Source organism: Corapipo altera, unplaced genomic scaffold (assembly GCF_003945725.1).
Source record: "Corapipo altera isolate COAL_440 unplaced genomic scaffold, ASM394572v1 55, whole genome shotgun sequence".
Classification (NCBI taxonomy): Eukaryota; Metazoa; Chordata; class Aves; order Passeriformes; family Pipridae; genus Corapipo; species Corapipo altera.
The window spans coordinates 17627895-17650186 of NW_020884882.1; the positions used below are offsets into that span (position 1 = coordinate 17627895).

Sequence of the window (22292 nt, forward strand, 5' to 3'; positions counted from 1 at the left end):
AGCGGGAGCCGTGGCACCGGCTGTGGGAGTGCTGTGTGGCCACAACGAGCTCTGCAGCTCAGAGAAGTACAAACCTGTCTCCTGCAGAAACAAGGGGGTTCTCACTGAGCTGCTGACCCTGCACATGGTGTGCCTTGTACATGCAAGGCTCGTCTGTGCAGGTGTCTTTCATGTGTGTACTCTGCACGCACAGGGGCAGGAACTGCACTCCACAGGTTCAGCACCTTGTTTTATTACAAAGATAGGCTTTGCCAGGAGTTTGCCACTTCCACTACACAGCAGGTAAGGGCACTACATCCACAACACGTGCCGAAGTTGAAAAACATGTTACAAAGGGCTTGGGGGTTCAAGGCAATACAACACTACAAACCCTCGAGCTTTTGCTCTGTTAAAGTTGTTCCTTTACATGGCTGTAGCAAATACTTTTTTTTTTCTTTCATAAAAATTAAATAATAAAGCAATAGCCTCAATACACAGCCCAGTCACAGCACCTGGAGGCAAACCCTACTTGCTCTTGACTCACTTGTTTCCTTTCCCTGTAACAAACAACATGGGACTACAGCTCCATGGCCCTTTCCCTGCCTCCAACCAAACTCAACATTCTCTGCTACCTTGTTCTTTCTTGCCCTTGCCTTCCCTGTGCTGGGCCTGCCTAAATCTCTGTCAGCTATTCACAGTCTCTAACAGAAAAAAAAATTCAAGATTTTGTGAAATCACTTTCAAAATAAAATGTAGCCCAGCTACATTCTTAAGAGTTTATATTCTGAAGCCACATCCTCAGCAAAGACATTGAGACCTCTGCAGTGTAAGTACTTTTTCTGTAGTTCTCTTTAAAAAAACCCCTCTGTTCTTCCCCTTTCCCTTCCCTCCCTTCCCCCCTTTTAACATACTGGATAAAGTCTATCATTTGTTTTAAAATAGATATCTATGTACACATACACAACTCTGATGTTGCGGCTTCTGACAAATGTGGCATTACTGGAAACAATGGAATGGAGGCCACCTGTCCATGGCAGAGAGTCACCCAGGAGTACTTCTGGTGAACAGTTATCTAATACCAGGTTGCATCATTGTCAGTTGAATGACTAACAAAGGCTCCCCTTACACCCTCCTGCTGTGAGGTAGTAACTTTTTTCTTTGTTTCTTTCCTATTTGGCAGTTTGAACCATGGCATCTGCGGAGGGTCAGCCCTGTGGGCAGGAGCCTTTTCCCATGCAGGAATGCTGGCTTCGAGCACATGGCCTTGGCTGTATCCAGCCTCTTCAGAGGGGCCTGTGTGACACTGGAGACCAGAGCGATCACAGCTCCCCGGGCTGCAGGAAAGAGAAGGGGCCACCAAGCTGGGATGGGGTGTTGCCCCAGTGCAAATACCACAGGGTGGCACTGCGGTTTCTGGTCTTGGATGAGGTCCATTGGTCTGCCAGTGGGACCTTCTCACTGACCCTGGCCTAAGCCTGAACACTCTCTACTTTAGTCTGCAGCTCGGGATGCCGGAGCTGCTCTGGTGGCCTGTGTCAGTGCTGGGCTGCCAGGGGATGGGTCCAGTCCCTCTGCCTTTAAGGTCTGAAAACAGGCTGGTAACGCAGCCAAGCCCCCCTCTCTTGGCTGCTCTCAGGTATCAGCCACGGGGGCTGGGCCTGAAGCAAGCAGAACAAGCTGCTTTAGGAGACACCTCTGCAGCACTGACCTTGTGTTTGGTGATGGCCACGGGGAGAGGCAAGGAAAGAGACGATGCTACCTGGTGTTTGCCCTGTGTGTGGCTCGAGGCCACTGTCAGAGGGCTGTCAGCAGGAGCTGGCCCTGTTGGTATGAAAGGCATTACTGGGGCCAAGGCGGGGCAGTGCCGCAGACACGTGCTGAGCCAGTGCAGCGAGGCTGGGAGCAAGGGCCACGGTCCTACCCTCACCCTCTGTCTGCTTCTGGTCTAGACAGGACCGTGCCTGCAACGAGCTGGTTGGGCAGTGGGATGTTTGCCTACCCACTGCACCTCCAGCTTGCTGTGCATGAGAGACAAGAACCCAGGGAAGGGGGAACAGCCCTTCCCACACTGTCTTACATGGATTGCACTCCCTCTGGCACCCAAACAGCTGTCTCTGTTAGGGATAAAGTGCTTTCACCATGCCTTAGCTGCTTGGGAAGTAATTGCTTTGTCTCAGCCCCAAGTTCCTCATGTTGCCCAAGTCTCATATGGAGGGGCAGTTATGTTTACACATACAGTACAAAAATTAAAAGGCACAAAAATACACAGAATGCAGCAGATAGTGAACAGCTGATAAGAGTCCCTGGTGTTCAAAAAACAAGGATGTTGGAGGGATGGAGTGGAAGGGAACTCAGGTGTTGCTCTGATGGCCTATGCTGTCTCTGCTCATTACTCCCTGAGGTGACCCTTCTGCTTTGTGTCTGTTGTTCCAGCCTCTGCAGCCCCATCCCTTGTCCTGAGGAGCCACACGCAGGGATGCAGGGAGTGCTGACTGCTCGAGTGCTGACCAGAGGGAAGTGGTGAACTGGGCTTGCCCCAGGTGTCACACCTCCATTTCTGGCTGGCAACAGCAAATAAATTATGGGTGCCACAGTGGATACCAGAGGAGTTTGAGCTGCTCTGAAAGGTGTCTTGTGGCCTCTTGTGATGTGAGGGAGTCCTTTGGCCATGGCCAGGCCCACCCCCACCACAAGGCTGGTTTGAGGATGACCACGGTGTGCTTGCGGCTGAAGGCAGATTCCCTGTGGCACTGTGCTGCGGGAAAGGTCACTTCCAGGGCTGCAGCTGGCCTAGGCTTCACTGCAGCACTCGTAGATGTTGTCCTCCATGAGCGCAATCACTTGCTCGAATTTGTGCTGGAGCTGGGTGCGCTTTGTTGTGGGGTTGGCATCCAGGGCAGCCACGATCTGTGGGTGACATGGGCAGGTGGGTGGATAAGGCAGCCTAGGAGTGCCCACCTGCCAGCCCAGTTCCCGCTGTCAGCCCTGTGGAGCCCAAATCCCAGCCATAGCTGGAAAGCCCACCCTGCCCTACAGCCCCTGCACAGCTGCTGTCCTTGGGCACAGCCGGGTCCTTGGCCAGGGCTGGGAGAGGAGGAGAATGTGGCAGAAATGCTCTGCAATAATGGAGCTGAGGGTGCAGCACCAGCCTGCGGGGTGCAGGGGGGCAGGAGCCAGCCAGAGCCACTGCCTTGGTGGGGGTGGTGGGTGCATGTTATTTTGGGGGTGGGTGGACTGTATCTGCATGTTCTGCCCTCTTGAAAGCACCTACACATCAGGCAGCTCTGCTTCAGTGCGGCCCAGTCAAACACCGTTAAGATCAGCTGGGAATAGCTGGCCTTTTCTTCCAAGAAGTTGCCAGCCAAGGGACACAGAGCAGGTGCATCTGCATGTGCATCTACTACATATGTGCTGGGACTATGCAAACCCTGATAATCCCTGTTCTGTGGGACTGCATGCAAGTGTCTGATTATGGAGTTACCATAGCAGGCATGCTGGGGCCCGAGTGCCCTGAAACCCACTCACCTGGGAGCGGTATCTCTTGGCATATTTGTATATCTCAGCCATGGCAACATTGGTGTTGAACTCATTCCGGTATTTCTTTATAAAGACAGAAAAAAAGAGAGGATAATATTAACAGGATGCAGCATCTGAGTTTCAGCCCAGCCAGCCGGCACCAACTACATTAAAAGCAGGTTTTGCCTGGGTAATTTTATTTCTGTTGTGTTGGTGCAGCCAGATTCTTGCCTTTTTCCTTTAAGGAAAGTGCATTTGCTTACAACAGGACAGGTCTCCATCTTTTCAAAGCCAGCCTTAAATACCCCCTCTGGGTAGCACTGCTTACCCCTCCGTGCCCAAAGCCATTTCACAGGAGAGCAGCACATCAGCTGGGCTGCAGAATGTTGATGGAAAAATCCTGCTCACTGCCTGAAGCTAGAACACCTTGGGGAGAAGGTCTGATTTTGAGGAATGCACGGTGCATCCCTGGCAGAACTCTGATCCAGAGCGTGGTTGCCAGCTCCCGTGGCTGGTACCAGGGCTGGCTGCCAGTGGCTGCCTGGGACTTGGGGCCGGCCCTGGCAGTTGCGCCCAGGGGCCAGCTGGCTGGGTGGCTGCAGGATTGCAGAGATCCTTGTCCAAACTTCCTGGCTTTTTGGCACTGAATTTCACGCTCAGCTCCCAGTGGTGCCAGAGCTAGTTAGGCTCAAGCGAACTCGTGGGTGTTTACTGCAGCTCTGGCAGTAATTGAAGATGCTTGGAATTAGGTCAGATGAAGTTTATGTGTAGAAGTTTGAGGCAAAATATTCTTTCTTGCGTGCTCCTTCTAGCATCCAAGCAGTAGCTGATTGCAGCCTATCTGCATTCCCTGCTGCTCCCAGATGCCAGTAGGACACCAAGCCTGCAGACCCAAGCCCATCCCCTCCATCCACTTACCCGCGACTCCTCTGCGAGGTGGGCGTTCATCTCCTGCTCACTCAGTGGTGACATGTCATGGATTTGCTTGTAGTATCGCTGCACTATCTTCCTGTACTCGGGGATCTCCTTGGCGTACAGCAGTTTGTTGGTCGGGGAGTCCTAGAGCGAGGGTGAGAGACCAAAATCAGGCCCCGTGTTGTTCCTGGCTGAAAACTTTATCCTGGTTGCTTGACCAAAGTGCTGACCGTCCATCAGACAGGGACCTCAGCTACAGCTAGGTACGGGGAGCAGTTTTGCCTTTGGTCCTGGCTGTCACCAGACAGGACTGCAGGGGAATGGCACCAAGGCACCAAACAGCTCATGGCCTCAAATACATCAAGGATCTGCAGACTGGCACCATGTGCCTGCGGAGCCACAGCACCATCCCGCTGCCCTTCATCCTAGCATGAGCTGAACATCTGTCAGCTCAATGCCAGAGAAGGGGGTTGGTGAGGATGTGTTTTAAGTTGCAGTAAGAGCAGGCTAAAACCATGCCCAGGGTCAGGCAGGGTGGCTTGCTGTCAGGTGATGTTCTGCAGGTGAGGTAGCAGCCCTGCTCTAGATCAAACACTTGTGCTCCATGGCTCTGTGTGTGGAAACTGGCAACGAGGGAAGGGCTTCTGCATGCAGTTGCTGGGGTCTCTTGAGCAGCCAGCCTGATTTAAACTGAAGAACAAAGCTATCGTACAAGCTGAACTTTGTCAGTTGAAATGGTGCTCTTGGATTTTTCATGTAGCTTTGATTTATTTTGCATTGGCTAACCCAGCCTGCCTGGCCTAAATTGAGTGTACATAAAGTAATTAACAGAGAATACTGAGTACTCTTGATTAATGTCAGCTTGGACACAGCAGCCTTAACCTCCCAGCCACACAACCGGGTTGTACCAGTGGAGGTACAACCCTACTGCTCTCCTTGCAAACACAGTATGAATGATTTTAACCTTGAGGCAATCCTGCCCTGCTGATATCATTACCCTGGGAATGAACTTGGCTGACTGGCCTAGTGTTGGATCCCTAAGGGGAAGCACCCTAGGCTCTGGGACATTGAGGGGTGTGAGATCACCGTGTCCTGCCACCCTGACACTGGTGTGTGGGACTGCTCTCCAGTGCTTTGACAGGGGGAGAGGGGACCTGCTGAGGAGATGGTGTGGGGGGCTCTGGCTGCAGGCAGCATCCTCAGCTCTGTCAGGCAGGAATAGGGGAGCCTGGGGTGAATGCAATCTGCTGCTGCAATCTGTAGCATGGCTAATGCTGTGGGGGAAATGGGAAACGGGCACCAGGCTGTGGCACCAGATCTCACAGCGGTTTATTTTCAAATCCAATGACAAGGCATTACGGGAATATGGCCAACTCACAGAACTTGCTCACAGCATTATTTTTTTTCCCCTTGGAAGCACAAAGGAAACCCATGCTGCCTCTTTTTTAAGTTATTTTTTAATTTGTGTCTGATTTGTCTGTAATATGAAGAGCTGGGCACCGGTTTATTAACCGCTTGTGCACTGTAGATGTACAGACTGAGTCTGCTCTCACTTTTGTAGTACTGAGAGCAATGTGCTGAAACCAAGGGAAGGATCCAGGCTGGAAAACGCTGTGATACATTGCGTGTACATGCAAGCTGATTTTTAGGCTGAGGATTTATTCTTCCCACATTACTCAACAATTCCTTCACTTATGCTATTGTATTCCTGAAAAATGTTTCCATCTGCTGTCTGACTCCAGCTGACCCCTCTTCCCCTCATCTGCTACTTGACAAGGACAAATTGTAGGTGTTTCATAACACATGCAAAAAAAAGACCAAAACCCAAACAAACAAAAAATCAAGCACTCATTAGATCTTCCTCCAGCATTAACCTCTCCCAGCAAAGGTTTCCTGCAGCTCTGGGGCTGGGGGCACAGCGCCCACCCCCACCCCCTCGCTGCAGGGTTCCCCCCATCACACTCTGCCGCCGACGGCGATTTACAGCGTTTCTTAATGGAACTTACGTCAGGAAGTTTCAAATGTCAACACCGCGCTCAGCCAAGGCCGCGGGGAACAGAGAACAGAGAACGTGCCGTGGGTCGTCCTGCCGCTGGCTGGCCCCGCAGGACCATGTGCAGGGCTTGAAGGTGGGAGAGGGGACCTGGTCTGTGCAGCCTCGCGTTTCTCAGCTTCCCCGGTGGCGTGTCGAGCCCACCGGGCTCCAACACCATGCCGGGGATGGCCAGTGTGGGATGGAGGCGCTGCACTGGAGGAGAGCAGCAACTGGTGTTCCCAGAGGATTGGGTCAACTCCTGGGCTTCTGGCAGCTCTCCCAGGTGAGAGGCTGTGCAGAAACCACCAACAGTGACGACTTCACCTGGAGCTACATCATTTTCCATCCTGCCACTAGGAGCTTATGTTGTCCCTCAGCTGCTTTACGGGATCATTATGCTGATGGTGACCCCTAAACCAGCCTTGACTGGGAACTGGGGTCCCCTGCGGGGTCTGCCCATGCCCCGTGCTGGTGCCCGGGGGCAGAGCTGACCCCCACCTGTGCTCACCTTCCCAACTTATGCCCCTGCCTGAAACAACAGCAGAAATATTTGCCTGCTCCAGCAGCAGCTCAGCTGGGTCACGAAGCATTTTAGACGCAGTGCCGAGTCAGCGGGTGCTCTCCCACAGCTGCAGGAGAGCTCATGGAGCCGATGGGTGAACCCCAGTGCACAGCCCAGCAGCTGGTCTTCCCTGACCCTCAGAGCCCCCTGGCCTGGGGCCCTGCCCTGTGTCAATCCTGCCTGTGACTGTGTGTCCCTGCTCCCTGGCCACTGTTTGTGACAAAGGAGGTGCGGATTTCTAGCTCAAACCTGAACGAAAGGGTGGGGAAGGAGGGGAGAACGTATCCCTGGAGACAGCCAAAACTCAGCTGCATGAGCCCAAGCAATGGCCCCAGGAAGTCCTGCTGTGGGGAGGCCAGGCTGGTGACCTCTCCCAGTCCCTGCCCACCCAGACCGGTCCGTTCTGTGGCTGCCCAAGCAGGAGCACAGTGTCCTCCCCTGGCAGTACCTTGCCCAGCTGCAGGTCGGAGAGGGAGCAGGCGTCGATGAAGGCCTGGGCGATCACAGACAGGCAGGCATCGATGTGGTCTGTTTTGTCAATGTCGAAGACAAACTGGGGGTTTTTCAGGATGTTGACCCAAAACCTCAGCGGTAGGCTGCAAAGAGAAGGATCCAGGAACACACACCAGGTGAATTTTTGTGGTTCAGAGGGATAGGGGAGGAAATGGAGGAAAGATGATGATAGAAAGTGAGTAGCAGAGAGAAAAAACTGAGGAGGCAGATTCTACTATTTAATAACCCCAGTACAGATCCCTGCCTCGACAGAGGGGCAGGAATGTGCCTTCACCCCAGAGACATTTCTACAGGCTGGAAGATGCAGCACAGACAGGCAACTGCACGTAGAGCCTCCTCTGGGCACACATTTGGCCCTGCAGCTCCTGAGGCAGCCATGGGCCTGGAGACGCACCGGCTGCATGGAGCTGTTGAGTCAGGCTTCCCCCTTGCTGCTGTTACTGGCTTTTCCCTCTTCCCTGACAGTAACCATCATCTGATTCTGATGGTGAACCTGGCCCCGTGAAATGCATTTCATATGTCTTTTTTTCTGCTCTCTCATAATTTTCTTCTCTAATTACTTCACTTCACTGCTCATCTGGCCACAACACAGCTTCAGTCTATTGCTCACCCTTCCTACTGTCCTTCCGTGGCAGCTGAGGAGCAAAATCTTTGCTCTACAGGCCTAATGAAGGTAGCAAAGAGCAGGCAGATCTGTAGCCCAATGGTTGTGCCTGCATGCCTGCTTTCTCAACCAAATTTGGTTTAAATTTTCACACACTGGGCTGGAAACAGTTACTGTCCCCACAGCCTGAGAAGCTCTAAGCCTTTCCTTGATGCTCCCTCCCAGCTCCCTGCTCTTCCTGCTTAAAATCTCTGCTTTCTTTCCTGCTTTACTTCCCCTTCACTTTGGGTCCCCCACCCAAATCCCACTGCTCATCACATCCCTCAGCACCACTCTGGCTGGTCCCAGTGCTGCAGTGCCCACCAGCACGACGCTATCACAGCATCAGCTCCCAGAGTCCCGTGGTAAGTCAGAGAGAAGTCAGGAAAATTGCCCCCGAGGGCTGAAAAACCAGAAAGCAAATGAAAAGGAGCCAAATATGCTGGTTTTAAAACATCCATGACTCAGTCTCAGATCTCCAGTGCTTGGAGCTAACACCACTGCTGCCTCCCGTAATCCTGTTTCTCCTTTCATTATTTTTGTTAGTGTGCCAGTTCCTTCTGCCCTTTATCTGTCCATGCCTCCTCTTCCAGCTCACTGTTCCCCTGAGCCCTATTTTTGTTTAAAGCTCTCCAAGCCTGTCTTTGGCCTCATCTTTTGCTGCCACCCATGCCACCCTTCCTGTTTTCCAAATCCCTCTCCTATTTTTAGCAACCTAATGATTGATCTGGGACACCAGGGCTTTGCAGCTGCTGCTCCCGAGAGATGGAGGGAAGAAAAGAAAGACTTCTTCTTCCAAACCTGTTGGTCTTCCAGATGTGCAGAGTGTCAGGGTCTGTGATCCCTCTCTTCTCTGCTTGCTCCTCTAGGAAGTCAAAGAAATACTTCACAGCCACAGGCGGTTTATCATCTCGGATACTGAGAATGGCTTTGAACAAGTCGTCCAGGAACTTCTGGAGTGTGCCCTGCAGGACAAGGACATACTGGAGCCCGGGGAGAACATTCGAGCCCAGGAGAATAGCAGAGGGGCTGCGACTGCTGTGCACAAGGGGAAACACTTTGCTGCCAGTTGAATAAATCAGAAGAGAAAGTGGATGCCAAAGCAGGGAGGGAAAGGTTTGTTTGTGCATAGTGATATAATTAACTTGCATTTGGGTTTAATTTCTTCTGGCATTGAGATTTTCTTTTTTACTGCTGGGATCTCACATCTGTGGTTGTTCTGCACAGCACACACAAAGAAGACTAGAGACTGCTGGCCATCCTTGTGATCTCTGCTCCAGTGAGGCACCGTGCTGGGATTAAAGATGGTCCGGATCTGACCTATCACACAGACATTCCCCCTGCTCCCACAGCTGAGCATCTCCACCTCCTGCCCCAGCAGGATCTCTTGCTGGAGGGATGGGTTCAGGTCTGAGCTGTGCACCACGAGCCTCGAGGCAGACAACCTCCCTTTCCTCTGCACAGACTCCAGTCCAGCCCAGGGAGATCGTGTGTGGGCATCACTCAGAAGTGAGGGCAAGCTGGGAAGCTGGAGGGACCTGAGGAGCCAGAGGTGCCTGGTAGCCTCACTAAACATGGTCCAGCCATCCAGGACAGGAGTCCCAGTGCCCCCGAGTGACCGGCCCCGCAGCACTCCTCCCCGGAAGCAGACTTCTCCCTAGGGACAACAAACAATCCCACCTGCCACGAACGGGGGCCGCCCGGCTCCTACCTTGGTGGAGAGCAGCCGTGTCAGGTAGATCTCTGGAAGGACTTTCTTCCTATGGCTCTGCCTGTGGGACTTCTTGTGTTCCACTGATTCATCGGTTGGGAGAACCTGGCCCCAGGTAAAACACACGGTCAGAACACTCCTCTCTGCAAGTGTCACACTGAACTTTCCTTTCAGTACAGAATTTCAACTAAACATAAAATTCAATTAAAAAGCAATTACTGTTTTAGAAACACACCTTTATATGGCTTTTAAAAAAGTGATTTAAAATACTCAGTTTTTCTGACATGTGTTTCTCCTGTGCTCTTTATTGCCTCTCTCATGCTAGACGAAGGAAATGAACCCATCCATCTCCCTTTGCATGCTGGCCTGCTCACCCCCCCGGGCTCTCCCAACCCCATGTGGCTGCACCTTGGGCTCCCAGCAGCAATGCACGTGGTGTCTGCAGAAACCAGTTTTCCTAGGATTTTGAAAAAGCATAATATGTAGGAATATTGGCTTTTTCAAAACAAAAATGAATATTCCACAGGTCAGGTCAGTGAATTACTGCTCTATAATGACAAAGCAAGCCACTGACGTCCATCCTGGCATTGTTTCACATGGGAACAGTTGGTTTCCCATCCCTTTTCCCTCCTTGCTCGGTACATGTGCGTGTGTGTATGTGCGTGCTTCTACTTCAGCATGGAAACACAAGCAGAGAAAAGAAATCCCAAAACCAGGCTATAAAATATTGTTGTTGTCCATAACACCTTTTCTTGTAGCAGCTTTTAGCAGCGTTTAGCACTCTGTGTTTCCAGAACAGCGCACCAGCAGGAACCATGGACGTGCCCAGCCCGGGAAGCAGGCTGAGTGCCAGGAGCTGCCGGCAGGTGACTTGACTGAGGTGTCACAGGATGCTGCTGGCAGCACTGTGCCACGCCATGCTCCAAACGTGCTCCTGAGCTCTCTGTGGCTGCCCACAGCTCAATCAGGAACAACAATTTCTCTGCCATCCCGGTAATTTTTTATTGTGTCTCTCAGTACTAAAGTTTGTCTACAGATCACCTTTCTGCACCTCATTGTGCCCTGCTGAGGAGAACTAACAAGCCTTGATCCAGCTTGTTCATCATATCTGACACTCCAGCCCACAGATATGATTTAAGTTAATGTCAGCAAGGCTGAGAGTTTCTCCTCTTTCAACACATGCTCTGAACAAACAGGACCCACTGACTCCAGTGCAGGAGAGATGAGGGATCGCTGCACACTCTGTCAGCATCCTTGCTGTCATGGCAGCAGGACAGATCTGGGGGAGCAGAGCCCCCCGCGTGCCAGTGCCACTGCAGAGCGGGTGTCCTGGAGCAACAACTCTGCTTTTCAGAAGCAGTTCCTGGAGGGCAGGAGGGGAGGGCAGCCCGGGCCCCCACACACAGACAACATCTCTGCAACCAGGAACAGGATACTTACCAAGTGGAAGTACTTCTCTGTGTCCAAATCCTTCACTGTGAAGAAGAAAGACACAGGGGCTCAGTCGAGGGATCCAAACTGAAACCCACCTCCCCTGGTGCCCTCAAGAGGCATCTGAACTCCAAGACTGAGCTGGTGTTCTCACCACAAGTGATCTCAGTGTTTCTCCTTGGTTTTGGGTTGTTCATTGCATTCTGGGGCACATGGCAAATACCTTAGGAGGTAAAGAGGGACCTGTGGTCTCCCAAGGTGTGTTTTAAGAGGGACCCAAGAGCAGGATGAGCACACGGCACTCCTGCACTGTGATGCCCTGCTGTGCCCTGCCATGCCCCGTGCTCCCATGGCTGTCTCCCAGTCTCATCATCAGGGCAGCTCAGCCCTGAGCAGCTCCTTGCCCCGGCGGAAAAAGGACTCCCACTGCTGGGCTCTGTGCAGGTGGTCTGAAAATGGGGTTTGAAATTCCTTGTTCAATGTGGATTTTTGTCTCTCTTGTTTTTTTTTTTGACTCTGCACAGCCTGAAACCTAGAAATGAGCTGGTAAGAGACTGAACACGTGTAAATGGGAGGGAGAGGGCTTTTCCAGCCAAGTGGTTTCAGATTCTTCCTTTTTCTCACTCTGTCAGCACAGACTGGATGCAAACCCCCAGTCAGAGTGTGAGATGGAAGGTGCAAACACCTTGAAGGCTGGGAGAGCACTCTGCACCCCAGCAAGCAGGAACAGAAGGAGACTGGATAGCATATGTTTAGGGCCACCGCATCCCAGTACCCAGGCATGGGGCCTGGCAGTGGCTCCCAGCATCCTGGCCAGAGACAACCTCTGACAATACAAGTGTTCCTGCCCAGTCACCAGAAGCAGGGGAAGAGGAGCGAGAAGTTACCTCTGCTCAGTGTGGTGTCCTTCTTGTCTGACAAACTCATGGCCAGGGATGCCCCTTCGGGGATCTGTGGAGGAAGGGAAGAGCAGGCATTGATGATGGGGGCCTTAACGGTGCCTCCCCAGCCCCGGGAGAACCCAGGAGCTGGGGGATGCTGGTGCAGTCGTGGTTCTGCAACATCCCCTGCACCCACCCTGCCCTGCCCCTGAGCCCAGGTGGGAACTGGCAGTGACGGCACTGCCCTGCATGGAAAGGAATTTTCAATGCAAATACAAGATAGCGAGGTTCTCAAACCCAATGGGAATTGGGCATATACATGTTTCCAAGACACATTTTTGGATGAGAACCCCAGGTAAGTTGAAGAGGAGGGAGGGTTGTGCTGTGCAGGTGCTGGTTTGCCTTTCCCCAGATGGCAGAAGGAACGTGTGGGGCCGGTGCATCCCCTCTGCTGCAGGGCACCATGGCAGTGTTACCCCGATAACCACAGTAATGAGCTCTCAGCTCCGCTTTTGTTTTCTGTGCACAGCTACAAACCAGTGAGGATTATGCTCCCAGGCATACCAGGGAGTATGGAAATCATGTAAATATTTCTGGTTTCATTTAATTTTAACACAAAAACAGTCAAGGAAACAATCTGATTCACCACATATCCCCGCATTTTTGGCCTCGGCTCCTCGATGGTATCCCCAGCCTCTGCTCTCAGGGCAGGCATTGAGTCGTAGCTGTGATTTCAGCAGGAGTGCGGATCAAGAGCAGAGTGATACTAATCAGCCAGGCTGGTGGCCCTTGGGAATAGGAGGTTTTTCCCCTCCTCTTTCTGTTGTCAGTAATAACTTGTTTTGCATGAAGAGTGTTTAATTAGTTTCTGTGTGTTGCAATATTAACGAGATGCTCGCCAGGGCAGATGTCTATTCCCTGGAAGCTCTCACGGAGCTATGGCAACCTCCCTGCTTGTTCCTGATGATCCTGTTTTTGGAGGGGAACTGCAGCTCTCCCCGGAGGCCAAGCAGGCTCCAAGGAGGTGAAGCTCCCCTGCGGCACCGGCAGCTTTACCTTGTAATGTGCTAATGTGTTGAGTTTCTTCCTGCCATCCTCCACCACTGAAGTGTCATCGAGGTCCCGCAGGATGTAGCTGTCAGTGCTGGTGGCAAACCACTCTGAACACAGAGAGGGGAGAAGTGAGACCCCAGCCCGAAGGAGGCAGGTGCCAGGGGGCCTGAGGCTCCAGGGCCCGAAAGGCTGCCCTGAGGTCTGCCCCCTGTCAGCGCTGCTTCACCCACTGCTGTGACAGGCACCAACAGCTGCTGTGCAACATCAGGTGCTTCATCTGGTTTCACGGACTTGCTGGTCCTTACCGAGGTCAACATCTTCCACCCTTGGCCACTGGGAGTAGGGGACGTTCTTGCAGAAGGCCTCCAGAATCTTCTCCTTCACTTGGCTGAGTGTGTCCGTGTCCATGGCCCTGACACTCAGGGAGTCCATCCCGCAGCCTTGGAAGGAGACGTTGAGGTTCTGCAGGCAGAGGTTGTTATGAGGGGTGACCTGCTGGGTCCCGCTGGCTCCCAAGGAAGCTCGGAGGCTGCGGCGCCTACACAGCTCTGGCTGGTGTGCCCCGGGCCACGTGCTGATGGAAATCAGGCTGAACTAATGTGGCCATTGAGGCTTTACAGCATGAGAGGCGCTGATTTACAGCCCTGGGGGCTGAGGGCCCCGGTTGTTGATGGAGCAGGGAGGACACAGGGAGCGACACCACAGCCCCCCCTCATGCAGTCTTGCTAATGGGGCCTGGCCCTGACACAGAGACCACTGCAGGGCGGGAGGAAGGGTCAAACCCCATCACCAGCCATTTCCTCAGCCGCTTGGCTTCGACTGGTGACTAATGTGGCTGCCAAGGCTCATTGCTCAGCCTCTGCCTGACGCAATGGGCCGAGCTCCACTGCTGAAATGGCCTCTAAGCAGGATGGGTCTACTGCCCTGCTGGAGCCAACTGCCAGCACCACCAGTAACCAGCTCAAGAACTACTGAACAGCGGGACAGGCAGCTGTGAGGGGCTGCAGGCTGCCACAGAAGCCTGCTCAGAGCTCAGGGAGGCACAGCTACCACCTCGGTTGCAGCCAGAAGCTGCAGGGCAATGAGAGCAACTCTTACTATCAGAAACCCTCTCCTCTTTTTGTCCAGGTTCCTCCTCATCATACAAGCTGTGCAGACCCAAATACTGAGCACAGCTCCAGTGTGTGGGTACTCACCCTTGGCTTTGCCTCAATGTTCTCCCTCAGCAGCCACTCCTCGTTGAGGGTGTACCTTGCTTTTCCCGTAATGGCATCGATGGAACCTTTGTTAATCTGCTGTTTGATGGCACAGATCAGCAGGAAGAAGGGCTCTCCAACCGTCTCCTGAAGAAAGGAAAGACCAAGTCAGCAAACAGGATGCAGTGGTGGTGTCTCCATCAGCAGCGTGGCAGGGACAGGCTCTGCACGGACACTGAAAGTGCCTCTGCATACTGAGGAGCACCCCAGGTGCTGTGAACGCCCAGTGGGTGCCATCACCCCCAGCTCCCACCAGCATTTCTCTGAGGCTGCTCAGAAGTTTTCAGACTTATGGTACTGTGACAACGCAGATGGGGAAGAGGACAAAACAGCCGACAACAGCCGCAGGCCATTTCTGGGGATGCTGTAATTGTCAGCATCAACATATTCCATCCAAGTTCTCCAGCAAGCACTGGAGCTGTGGAATGTCACTGATGGGCTGGGCCAGCCTGTGCTCTTTGGTGGGTAGAGCTCAGGTGCTGCTCAGAAATCAGGGGCAAATGTGTGGCTGTGCTGAGCGGGGATGTGCACGCACCATGCTTGGCAAAATACAAATGTGCATTAATTTACATGTGAAGTTACACATGAACTTCATGAAGAATCTGACACACTGTGCTACAGAGATGCCTCCTGAACTCTGACAAGGGTGCAGACTGTACAACACGCTGGACTCAGCAGGACAAGGAGGGGCTGATATGCACAAAACTCCAGGTCTGCAGCATCTGGCTTTCTCGTAAATATGTCAGATGAACCCCTCTTTGCACTGCCTGCTTTGCCACTGAACTCCATGGGAGTGAGCCCATGGCCTCGGTCTGTGGCTCTGGGAATCAGTGTTCATACTTCTCATACCACAGTAGAGCCCTCATCACAGCAAAACAGAGAGGATCCGGGTCAACAAGCTGTTCCCATGCGACAGCAAGTAAACACATCATTTAACTCCTTACATTCATCAAACTTAAGCTCATGGGAGAGAGGTGAACTGTGCCACTGCTGCAGCAAAAACCAAAAACATTACAGGGAGCACCTATTTGCTATGTGGTTCAGCTACACAGCTTAATGCCAGATTTCCGATCCACCTCTGCCTGATGCACTGATGTGCAAGGAAAACATAAGCTATTTTTTTAAGGAACTTTTCAGTACTGCAGTACATCCCATTCTCCCTAATGTTCATGTGCAATTTTCTTCCAATGAGGCAAGTGCAAATTCTGCACATTTATGTAATGGGAGCATCCCCCCCGGCACACGGAGCCCTGCCATCTGAGAGCCTGCTCAAGACAACAGATACCCAACGGTTTTGATATTTCTCAGCTAGGAGCTGCTAAATCCTGTTCAATCTGCTTCTTAATTAAAACTTGGTGATTCTTTTATTCTAATTGCCCTGTAATTGCTAAAGCAATTAGTTCGGTGTCAATTTGGATGTGCTGCATTTGGCTCGGTTGATGATATGGTGATGCGGGGGGCTCTGGGTGGGCACACGCTGTCTTGTGTCAGCCAGGCAGTCACTTCCTTTCCAAGGGAAACTTCAGGAACACAGGGAAGCTCCCCAGGTCTGCTGCAAGGGTTTAATGATTCCTGCAATGCTCCTCTGATCAGGCAGCACAAAATGGGCTCAGCAGCAGGGCTGCAGGTGCTGGAATGGAGGAAGGCACGGCTTCCAGAGCGTAGAGAAAGGTGAGTCACGGAGGTGAAGAAGCTGAGGATTGCAAAGAGCGGAGAACGTGTCAAAAGACACAGAGAGATTGTTTTGGAGAGAAAGGCAGAAGCATAAAAGAACAAGCAAGGGGACAACACCGACACCGAGACCTCCTCATGCTGCAGTACCACTGTCCCTGTATGGTGACCCGCAGGGTCAACAGCCCCCAACACAGGCTGTACTACCAACAGGAACTCCATTTGTGCCGCACGTGAGCAGGGACAAACCCGAGGCCAAACTCGGGGCCAGGCTCTGGAGCCTGCCTGTCCCTGCATGGGCAGCTCTGGCCTCACGGAGACCCGAGGGGGCAGCCAGCAGCTCCACAGTGCCTCCACAACCATTAAAAAAGGGCGAGTCCTGCTGGTACAGGAGCTCTTTATGGCTTGAGACAAGCACAGGCTGCACGGGTGGGGGCTGACTCTGCAGCACTGTCCTGCACACGTAAAGCTGCCCTGGCAGTGGCAGAGTGGGTGCTCTGGCACAGCAGGCATTGGGGGTCATCAGGGACCTGCTGCCGTGCCCACGGGCAGGATCAGCCCCAGGTCCCCCGCAGGGGACACAGTGACAGCGCTCCGCTGGAGAGATGCTATTTCTGTTTGGCTTTCTGGCTTTCAGGCTCAGGAACTGTGGGATGTTACGGAAATCTGCAAAAGTGCTAATCAGACAGCAAATTTCAAAGCAGGGAAAGAAGGGCTGGCAGGCAGGGACTAGAGATAAATTGGCAAACTTGGAAACCTCCTGCATTGTTCGGAAAACTCATCTGGAAAGGAATCAAAACTGTCTTTGGATTTGGCTAGTTGGGAGAAAGGAAGTTTAACCAGAAGAGATCAGTGCTGATTCAGGACAAAAAAATACTTAAAAAAACACAGTCTGGGGCCTTTTTTCCTCCTATTGTGAATGTATTTTAATGAGACTTCATTTTCATTTTTGACTGAACTGTTATGGGCTCTTAAAGCTACCCAGGGCACTGAAATAACTCTGCAGTAATGGAAAGCACAGTTCAGGCTGGCAGGACTTGAACTGTTCCACGCACAAGGAGCGTGGGAGGGCTTCATTTTTATATGCTTGGGAAAATAAAAAGGTTTAGAGCACAGACTGGATTCACATGTTGCTGCCCTATTAACACAACTCCGACAAGTCATTATATATGTCCTCCCAGGAACACACTACAGCCATTTCCAAAATGTTTTGGTGAGGCTGGGGTGGGAAAAGCACAGAAAACAGCTGCTTATCCCAAGTGCCTGTTAATTTTGGGACAAATATCTTTGCACTCTGCGAAGAACCAAACCTCAGCTCCATCCCACACGCAAAACTTGGGGAATCTTGGACCCAGATGTAAAAACTGAATTACAGGATCTTACTTTTCCTTTAACACCCAGTCCCCTGATCCTGTTAGGAACTAGGCACAGCAGTGAGATACCACGGTATCTCATGGGAAAGGCTTTCTTTTTCAGTTATTTTAACCAAAACTGTAGCACAAAATAAAAACACGGACCATTTTATCTGCGATTCTCACTCAGTTCTGCAGAAACAGAGTTCTGCATTGATTGTGCAAATGCTGCAAGTTCCCTCTGAGCCCTGTCCCTCACAAAAATCCCCTGCTGGCTCATCCCATTCCCTCACGCACAGAGCCAGCTCCCATCAGTGGTGACTTCACTGCCTTCAGGTGCCCTCCACATGGGCAGACCATGAATGCCTGTGGCTGGCAGCTCCTTCCCAGCTGAAGACAGCTCCTTCAAATCATTTTCCCCCGAAACACAAATGGACGGGCTGTTAGGCAGAGCATTAATGCGAAACAAATGTTTCAAGCATGTAGCGTTGACTTACAAGGGAAAATACAAGCACTTGGAATTTTTCCACCACACGACGGCAGGGACTTTTGCAGCAGCTGTTTCGAATAGTCACTGTGATTAATGGGGATAATTCAGGAATGAAAACCAGACCCATCGTCACACGTCTGACAGAGCAGTGCTACAGGCAGGCAGGCAGCCTTCTTTTTAACCAAGAAATGCCTCTCTGAAGGCAGCAGAGTTTGATCCCAAGGAATGCGAGGCACATGGGAGGTGCTTGGCTATCACTAGTATTTAAATCACAGCCCCGAGCTGACACCAGCCGTGTGGAAGGAGGTGCCGTCTGTCCCACCGCAGGGGCTCTGTCCTCATTCATGTGGGGGGGAAAGTGCCAGCTCTGCTGATCCGAATCGAGCCCCTGTCCCCTTGCACAGCTTGGCTTGCGTCACCTTGTGACAGTGCAGGGGCCTCTCCAGTCATTCCTGTCTGACCAATTCTTTTCCCTCTCCGTATTTCAGCAGCAGCTCGGTATCTCTGATCAGGTCCCTGATCACTGTGGAGCATGTGTGATATCATTCTCTTGGAAATAACTTTATTATGCTCTAGTTGGGAAACCATTTGCTTTCAGAGATGGGAAATAAGCTGTGGTGATGCTCTGCACTGCCATAGCTTCAGGCTGGGCACGGGAGGTGTGGAGGGGACTGCAAGCCCACCATGCAGCCTTAGACTATGCTGAGGACCCACTGTGGCAGATGGAAATGCACATTCAGTCAGTGGTCCAACAGCTCTGCAAAGTGTTCAGTCACCTCACAGACCTGCTCCCATCAGACTCCATCCTCGTCCTCCCTCTGTGGGGCAGGTGGGGCCACAAGCAGGGGGAAGCCAGCTCACAGTTCCCACCAGCACTGCCCAGCCCTGGGGACAGCCACAGGCCACCCCATGGTCCTGGACCATGTGGGGATGGGCAGCTCCCACCCAGCGCCCCAGGGACGGGCAGTGTGCTGCACGTGCAGCTCCTCACCATTCATGAGCTGTGTAACGTGCCCAAGCCTTCGGGCCCACGTGATAAAGCTCCACTTTCTTTCCTCTTTTTTCTTCCCTGAGAAAGCCTTCTTGCACAATGTCCATTTTTAGCACAGGCTGGAGCTGGATCAGATGCCTCACATGTGGTCTCCACTCCCCAGAAGGAGAGATCAGCACTTCTTTTTCTCCAATCGTTTACTAAAGGCACAAAATCTGAAGATTAAAAAATTTCACTAATTCCCTCTTTTCTGCTCTTACAGGCTGGATAGCTGTGCCACATTGACACAGCCATCCTCATCCACTCCTGTAACTCTTCTTTCATTAGACTGGCTAATTATGTGAGCTAAAATGAAAGATTATGAACTACAAAACCACAGGCTTTAGGACAAAAAGTGATCATCAGCTGGGATCAGAAGACATCATGATATGTACGAGAACAATAAAGAATTGCTTCTGTGGCTGTAGAAAACACTTTGGGAAAAGAGATTTTTTTCAAAGGCTTTTTCAAGGCTCTCCCTTGTGAGTATAATGGGGTGTCCTCCAATTAACTGCCATGGAATCAATTAAGTTATTGCTCAATTCTTCTGGGAAATTCCAAACAGAACTGGCAAATGTTGGAGATAAAGCACTGAGCAGATGGACTGCTGATGGCTCTGAGATGCCAAACATTTTCCTTTTTATCACAGTCAGGAAGACAGTCAGGCTTCTGGGACAGACATCCTACCTTCTCCTGCTTGGATCTGTGTGAAACCACAAGGATGCCTCTGCCTGAGAGGCCCCACACACCAACAGGCACTGACATGGAGCAGCTCCTGCCCTGACACTCCTGGCCCTCCCAACTACTGGGGCTTCCACGCCAGCGATGGACCCTGCTGGCCTGTGTCAGCTGGTCACAGCAACAACATGAAACCAGGTGCTTTCCCAAACCTCCAGCCATTCTGGTTATTTCTCAGCTCCCCTACGGCTCTTCTCAAGCACAGTGAAAACACTGGTCTGTGCTCTGGCCTGCCATGAAGCCTGAGCTCACCAAAGCCCTGGGCAGAAGGGGAGAAGCAACTGAATTTCAGGTTGCTTTTTCACACCTGAACTTTTCAATACAACAGTTAGTGACCGTTCAAGTGGCACTGCTGGCAGGTACCAGGTCCTTGGCTGTCCCCACATCCCTCATCACTGTTGCACACAGAGCTGACCCTGCACCCATTGTAGCAGCGACTGGCACTCTTACTCTGAGATAGCTGTACATGCAGATGGACATCCAGTTGGTGAGCATCTTCTCCACCACCGATTCCGTCCTTCTCAGCATCAGCTTGGGGTTTTTGGAAGCTGAAGCATCTATTAGATCTACCAAGAGGTCCTTCATGATGCTAGTGTAATACTCCAGTTTCCCATGCAGCGCAATCGTAAGCAGGGAGGCCAGGTTACACCTGAAACACAGAACGTGTAGGACTCAAGCCCCAGTCCAACAAGACTGAACTGCCAATTGGCACTAAAAAACCTAGCACAAAAAGGCAGTCTCTCAGACAACTTTCATGACCCTTCTCAATGGTGTTAGAAGTTTCAACACTCTTCCAGTGCTGCAGGACCTTGGGTCAGCTTGCACTCTCTTACTGATAAGCCAAATAAGTGAGTGCCTTTAGGGTTTACGGCCATTCATTTCTAATAGAAAGAAGTGTAACTCAACCATCCACTAAAATGCATGGCCCCAAACAATGGCTGGATTGCTACAGGTTAGGAAGAAATCAGTCTCCTCCAGCTGCCAGGTCTTTGGTTTTGAAGCTCATACCTGTCTCTGACAGCAAAGTCCTTCTGTTGCTCGAGAGCATGGACAAACACGATGAGGAAGTGCTTGTTGTTGAGTAAGGTGGAGAACAGCGAGATTCCTTCTTCCATGTTGGGTCTGCAGTTCTCAGGGATCTGAAAAAAAATTTAGAAAGCAGAGTGAGAAAACCCTGCTTGCTGTTTTCCTCCAGCTTTTATCCCCCTTGACTGCAGGGATGTCCCTACTGAGCACAGAGGTACTGAGAAGAAGTGCCCTTCCTCCCTCTGCCTGACACAGTCAACAGTCTTCCTGGCAAGGGACACGCAGCTGAGCCAGCAGGGCACTGGCAATGGCCCCTGCACTCAGTTCAGAGCTCACCAGGACACCTGGAGCACTGTGGCCAGTTTGAGGCTCCCCACTATGAGACAGACGGAGCAAGTGCAGCTGAGGACTGACAAAATAATTAGTGGGTGTACAAGAGAGGTGACGAGGGTTGGGTTTGGTCGGCCTTCAGAAGTTCTAATGGGAGATCTTACTGCAGCCTCAGCTGCCCCATGGCAGGGCAGAGAGGACAGAGCCAGGCTCTTCTCTGCCAACGCAGTGCCAGGATGAGAGGTAAAGGATACCAGATGGAGCATGGGACATTGACTAAATATAAGGAAGGCAGTTTTCACCTTTAAGGGTGTCATACACTGGAATAAGGCCCCAGGAGGCTGTGGGATTTCTGTCCTTGAGGATATTTGGTACAGTTGGATGAGGCCCTCAGAAAATTCATCTAGTTGGGGATGCTTTAAGTAGATCTCCCTTCTAACCTTAGCAACTCTCTGACTCTTCAATCCCTACTCCCTGTCCCCTTCAAACCCAGCTCTGGGACAACAGCAGCTTTTACCAAGTCACTGCTTGGTAAAAGGAGGAATCTCACTTATGAGGAACTGTGACTGAGGCTGAAGTGATACACAGTATGACACATCTCAGGAAGAAGAGCCCTCAGCAGAGCCGGGAAGGATCCCAGGGCAACACTCCTTCATGCAAGAGCAGATCCATAGATCTGCCTTCTCTGATCAGCCAAAGCTGATCCAATGCTGCTCTGTGTTGATGGTTTGGAACACCCTAAAGCGTTTGTTCTGTTACTGGGTTACTCACCTTCCATTCCCCCACCAGGAGCGGATGTGTTTCCTGGACCTGGGAGCCCACCTGGGAGTTGAGCTGCTGGGATGGGAGGACGTAGCACTCCTCGTAGAGAGAGGAACACTGGAACCAAGCACAGTGTTAGAGGAGGGCAATGCACCTGCCCGGGGACTCCCTGTGTGCTGTGCACCTCAGGGAAATGAGATGGGAGCCATGTCATTGGGACTAAGACCACCCATCACAAAGATGGTTTGCATAGTTTATGAAGCCTTAAAATACTTTGCAAGAGCCTCTTGAATGAGCAAACATCACAAGGATGGGGAGAGGCAGACATCTGCGCAGACACAAGGCTGTTAGGGCAGGGAGACTGCAAATAGACTAATGTGACAGCTAGAAAACTCCCA

At 51.9% G+C, this 22292-nt stretch overlaps 1 protein-coding gene across 1 annotated transcript in view; it reads right to left on the reverse strand.

Moving 5' to 3' along the window:
- Positions 1-216: 216 nt before the first annotated feature.
- The window catches only part of PLXND1 (plexin D1), a 71460-nt gene continuing 49384 nt past the window's right edge, over positions 217-22292 (reverse strand). The window contains 14 exon segments of the mRNA XM_027640268.1: positions 217-2886; positions 3505-3579; positions 4414-4554; positions 7456-7603; positions 8965-9128; positions 9875-9979; positions 11315-11349; positions 12193-12256; positions 13243-13346; positions 13545-13701; positions 14436-14582; positions 20227-20425; positions 20785-20915; positions 21904-22011. Of these exon segments, the coding sequence (XP_027496069.1) occupies positions 2770-2886; positions 3505-3579; positions 4414-4554; positions 7456-7603; positions 8965-9128; positions 9875-9979; positions 11315-11349; positions 12193-12256; positions 13243-13346; positions 13545-13701; positions 14436-14582; positions 20227-20425; positions 20785-20915; positions 21904-22011 (1695 nt within the window). The 3' untranslated portion in view covers positions 217-2769.